The sequence below is a fragment of the Schistosoma mansoni genome, chromosome 6 (assembly GCF_000237925.1).
Source record: "Schistosoma mansoni strain Puerto Rico chromosome 6, complete genome".
Lineage (NCBI taxonomy): Eukaryota > Metazoa > Platyhelminthes > Trematoda > Strigeidida > Schistosomatidae > Schistosoma > Schistosoma mansoni.
In genome coordinates, this window is record NC_031500.1 from 5,296,936 (window position 1) to 5,302,971 (window position 6,036).

The 6,036-nt window shown below is 33.4% G+C and overlaps 1 protein-coding gene across 1 annotated transcript in view; it reads left to right on the forward strand.

Annotated features, from left to right (window-relative positions):
- The window catches only part of Smp_087920 (putative app binding protein), a gene marked incomplete at its 3' end in the record, with an annotated part of 15,907 nt that extends 10,205 nt beyond the window's left edge, over window positions 1–5,702 (forward strand). The window contains exons 10-14 of the mRNA XM_018798039.1: window positions 632–889; window positions 1,688–1,724; window positions 2,783–2,869; window positions 3,475–3,797; window positions 5,538–5,702. Of these exons, the coding sequence (XP_018653021.1) occupies window positions 632–889; window positions 1,688–1,724; window positions 2,783–2,869; window positions 3,475–3,797; window positions 5,538–5,702 (870 nt within the window). The remainder of the gene's footprint in view (window positions 1–631; window positions 890–1,687; window positions 1,725–2,782; window positions 2,870–3,474; window positions 3,798–5,537) is intronic.
- Between the last annotated feature and the right edge of the window lie 334 nt (window positions 5,703–6,036).

The following is a 6,036-nucleotide window of genomic DNA, read 5'->3' on the forward strand; positions in this document are numbered from 1 at the left end:
GATTCAAACAAACAACACTAAATGAATTTATACCACTTTACGTTCGAGATAATTTTTGGGATATTCCTGTGAATATCCTAACAAGAGTCTAAACAATAATTACTTTTGTGGTATACACATATTATCTACTTATCAAATTACATTATAGGCAAAAATAATATTTTTGAAAACTGTTGTAAACTGAGTAAATCTAACTTCATATATTCTGTGTACAACGTTCATAGGTGGATATCTTACAGACTTAGTGACTATATTTAAGAGAAACTTCCGCGTAGCTTCCTATAGATGACTATCCGCTTACTCCATCCTCACTTTCAAACCTTCAATATATTACATTTGCTGGACCGTATTTAGAGAAGGAAATTATTCGTGTCCAAATTTTTGTCTGAAATTATCTTCTATGTAAGTCAAAGAACAAAAAATGAGTCAGTAATGAAGTTAATCAGTGTTATGTTGTACCACCACAACCTTAGTGTATATTTGTTGGTAAATTCGTTAAATTGTGGGTGCAAAATTTAAAACACTGCGCAAAATTGTCTGCCAACTTAACATTCCACATGTCTAAAAGAATTCATCTATATGATCTAATAAATTTACCTTAATTACTGTATATCTTTACTCACATAAATAGAATCTAAAGTTTCCTACCAGGAACCACCAACAATTAAACAGAAAGGATTCTGTTTACACATCTATTTCATCTGTGAAATTCTGGCGTCTAGTTCGTGCTCTACGAGATTTTATTAAACATGAAGGTGAAGGACAACTACCTGTGCGTGGTAGTCTACCAGATATGATATCTGATTCGAAGCGTTATTTACAACTTTTATCTATTTATCGTGAACGTTCTGAGTGGGCAGTGGAACGTCTTACCTCAAGATTATTGCAAGTATGTTTTAAGAAATTGTTTTTCCATTTCCCTCTCTCTCTTTAAAAGGAGCATTCAACTTCTTTTTGTGTTGAGATAATTTGTGTAAACAAATCCCGTTTGACTGAATGTATCATGTCATTAGAACAATAATCATTTATAAACCTAGCAGTAGAAAAATATTCTGCTGGAGAGAGACTGTAAAAATCCTGTCATCCGAGCTTTCATCGTGAAAATATTTTGTTTTGCATTTTATACTCGCATTCTATATCATAACACAAATTTAGTTTCTACATGTGCGTTTGTCTTAGTAGCTATTTCATCATTTGAATTCTCTGGAACTGATATCCAACCTGAAGTATTTGTCGTCAACTTAATGTTTACAAAAGATAAAGATCTAAAAACACTGAACAAAATGCCATTCGTTATGTACCTTTAATGGTGATGTCCACGTAGGATATACAGATTTCTCTACATCTGATTGCGTAATTTTGCTTCAGGACTAGTTTGAGTTATTTCTCAATCTAATTGTACCAAGTAAGGTAGTTGTGAAATTCCTCCAAGTGAACTGCTAGCTGACTTAATACCAGAAAAGACACAACATGGATTTTAGCGCCACCTGTGACTTCAGCGAGATTTTCATCTCCCCAACATAAGGTGAGGATAGTGTAAAGCAACTCCTTTGCATTATTTTTTCTAACTCTAAGACAGGCTTTAATGGTGAAGGATATTTATATAGATATACGTAAGTCACAATATTGATGTCCACACTGGGACTCGAACCTGACGACTATACTTATTCTATTTTTTGCATTTTAGTTTCCTGATATTTCTGTAGACGACGTGCGTCTTTTTGGTGAGTCCTTGAAAAAACTGTCATTCTTAATATCTATGTTGATATTTTCTAGCTGACTACAGATTGCCACAAAAAGAATTCTAAAAAACGGAGTTTACAATGTCTATTCAACTGTTTTGTCCCAATGACTGTTGGACAGAATCGTGTAGATGTAGATGCAACTAATTAGTTGGGGTCCTCCTCGAGTATTCCAACTACTGAGTAAAACAGTTCTGAGTCGGTTGTATTAGCACAGATTCTTGGATCTTAAGTTTAAAAATTACCTGCTTTCCATCGTCATAATTCGTTCTTTTCCGAATCATGCTGTCTGTGCCTAGTCTTTTTTCTGTAATTAGTACTGTTACTACCTCTTCCACTCTTGAATTTGTTTTGGTAATTTCAACTCAGTGTTTATGTGGTATTTGAGCTTGAACTGATACACAAATGTGTGCTACAGGTTCTGCGTTACTTATGATTGACTAGTTGTTGTGATTGTTTATACGTTTGAAACATATTCTAGCGAAATGTATAGATGTTTTTTTACTTTCAATATAATAACATTCATAGGTCAACATTTATCTGAATCAATAAATTAGATATTATAAGTATATATTCTGAGAAATTTTGCATTCAAGCTGAAATTGCTCCGAAAACTAATAAATTGTTAATCATTATTATGTTGATTAATAATGTAAGTCGGTAACTAAGTATAGATGAATGTATAGAGTACCCTTTATGTGTGATACTAATTGACTACTGAAATCAAAGTGTGTATTTCCAATATGTTTCAATGAAAGTGTTCTTTTATTCTGCTACGGTTCTTTTGATTATAATCTTTCTTAGGTGTTTCATTGTAAATATCTAATTTTAAGCAAATTATTTGGACGAAGACGTTCAATACTTTGTTACATACATCCAAACGTAAAATCTCTCGTCTCAATAAAAGCATTAATTGGCATTTTGAAACGATGACTATTTTTGCTTGCGAACGATTCCACTGTAATTAAACTGTTAAGATGTTCGACCTTATTTGATTTGAATTTTATTTGTTGATTGTTATTTTAATGCATTCTTTTCAGTTAAAAATGCAAGTTTTCTGAATGTTGTACGTTGTCGGTCACTAGAAGAGGAAATGAAACTTTCGCCAGCGCGTTCAGACGATCTTAGTAAATTCCTGTTTATTGTTAAAATTTTTGTTTCTTTATCAGTATTAATGATTTTATTCTTAGCAAGTCATACCCGTTTTTCTTTGTGGCAACAAAAGTTATCTTGAAGACGCTGAATTTTTTTCAGGTTTTCCATTTTCAAGGTGTCATAGCTCCACTATGAATCTAGTACTAACGTTTAGGAGTTTTAGGAATCCACTCTACTTTATGAGTGCTAGCTTTGAAGTAACTAGTGATTTCCACGTCATTTGGTTAGCAGCATATCCAAATGTTTGGGTTACCATGTCAATTAACTACAGTCACAAATGTGCACTGACTCATTGATCCCCAAATCTAATCACTAAAATAAGAGAATATTCGTAATTATTCGGTTAAATATTTTTACTGCTTAATTAGTTTTACTAAAGAATCGGATGTAATACCTCCTAATTTAAAAGCCTTAGTGTACTATCCAGCAATAGACTAATTGCTCAAAAAAACCAACTCAACCTTCTTGATGGCTATCTTCTGACGAGCATACTTACACAGTCACTGAACTTATTAGTTATTATGAATTCTAGTGCCTTGCCCGTATATAATATATGATCTCTGTTATTTTCTTTCAGCCTTACTCCCAACACACGAAGGAAATGATTCCATGTTGTGGTATTTAGTTCTTCGAGGTGCTAGTAGTTTTCTGATGGAAACTGGACGGTGGCCTGGTAGTTCACAGCCTTATACTACAACATCTAAATTCAGTTCTAACAACCAAAATCCAAACTCAACTGGAATTCCAGTGCCATGTGAAGAACAATTCTCCGCTACAAATTCTGAAGAGTTAAGCATGAACATAATTGAATCTGACTTGCCAACGTTACGGATTCACTTAAATCGTGTTCTCCAATCGTTTGGGATTGCATCAAATCGTGTTAGCACAGATTATTTAGAGGTAATAAGTGTTTATTTAACTATATTTTCTACGGTATATAGTACTGATAAAAACGAATTAGCTGTGTGATATACAACACCTATCAGTCCGTGTTCTTTGAGTGTCCTTAAAAGGCTCAGACATAGTTTATGTGGGAGTAGTCCGTGACTGGTCAATAAGGAAAGACAGACATACATCTAGTTACACTAAAAGTAAAACACTGTTTTATATGTAAAACTGACCCTATTTGTGTTTCAATTCGAATCCACTTGGTGATTGCTTTTTATGTGTTAATTTACTATTGTTATGACCTGTTTCTAGTTCTTGATGGCTAGCCAGATAATTGAGTCAAGTATTATGACCTACCAATCTAATTATTTACTAACCCGGAATCAAGTATCCAGTGTAGGATCGAAATCCCAAACCTATTCAGGTTGTGTTATTAGACGTAAACTACCTGGTTGGGATTTGCACGATAATGAATGTCAGTAATTAGAGTCTCATTGATACATACATTTTCCACCTTCCTCTAAATCTTGATTTTCAATAATATTCTTTCTAATCCATAAAGTTGGCTAGGGCCATGTTGCTTGGTTGTGGTCAGAGCGATTACCGCAATCAGAGGAGTTGAGTAACCTGGTTTAGAATCGGTCACAAGGATGCAATCTCATTCACTTTTTATCTTACTTCTTTATACATTCCTTTTCGTTTTTTAAAAACTATATTCTCAATTCATAATCTTTCCCATTATCATTGAACTAAATTATTTTGATACTTATGTTTTTAATTTCCATATCTTCGTGCCAATGTAGTATAACAACTTGAGTTGACGCATCATTGTGTCGAACTGCACTTTAATTATGACTAACTTGTTTTTAATAGAACTCTCTATCTAGAATTGTATTTGAATTGTAATACTTTGAAATAGTTAATAGTCGGATGGTGTGGAAGGTTTTTTTGAACTTAATAGCATCGCTATTATTTCGCTTTATTGTATTTAAAACAAGATACTTAAGAAAACAATATTATGTTCAATTAGAACTTTATCATAGCTAAATACATATTTAAATAAAACACTTGAGTCAATCATCATAAAATAGGATATATAAATAGTCGCAGTGAGTATATTGTACGAATTGTTATTAAGATGATCTGTGTAGGACTAACAAACAGCATGACAACAAGACTAAGAAAATGATCAATAATAATTACATAGTCGGATGTAAATAGAATATTTGATGAGTCCCTATGAATGCTCTAGTTCATGATCATGGTCGACGAAGTGTGATAAGATGGAGCTGTATATAGATTCAGTTAGACCGTTTTCGAACTACGAAAATAGAAAGTCGGCAACTGGTAAGCTAAGTGATCTAATCGTAAGATCGACATAGCTTTCACCATAGGATCAGCGAAATCGGTATTGTCTGACGAAAATTTATTCTAATACAGTATTGTTCGCTTATATGTTCTGTCACAATTTACACAAAAGGTCGTAATATCGTATTCAGAAAGCATATTGATATCTACTAAATTCTTTTAAATCGATCGCCGTGCGACGTAAGATTCCCGATTCAAATCTCGATGTGGTCGTGGATTTGCACTGCTTAGGAGTCCCACACTGAAACGAAACAGCATCCAGTGCTTCCTGGTTTACAGTGGTTGCCTAAATAAAATCAGTCAGTGATGCGAACTATATATTTAATTATTTTTTCTGCAATCTATTAAAGCCGCGCTACTTCTACCTTCTTTTCTAACCTACAGGAAATGTGTCAGTTTCGTGGTAATGAATTGCATTCAGTGGTTGCATTTATGGGTGGAGTTGTAGCACAAGAAGTTATCAAATTAATCACACACCAGTTTGTCCCAGTATCGAAGCCGTTGATTTATAATGCTATACACCAGAAAATTGAATTGTTGGATTTTTGATGAACGTTGTTGTTCATATATGAGTTGATTATATGTGTATGCAAAATAAATGCTATTTCTCAATTGACTTACTACATAGTGGAGAAAATTTGTAACTCAGGTGGATGATTTCGTTTGGACTGAAAGTTACACATTACCGTTTCTGTAAATGAATAACTGATCTGATAAAACATACTGATGGTAACGTTCATATGCGCAATCCGTTCGATTTACTAACTGAATGAATATATTTTACGGAATTGATAGGTTTGCCGAGTATTAATTAAATCCTATAATTCAGAGTTGCGATGTGACCACTAGTCTTACTGACTTGATAGGCCCTTAGTTTTCAGCC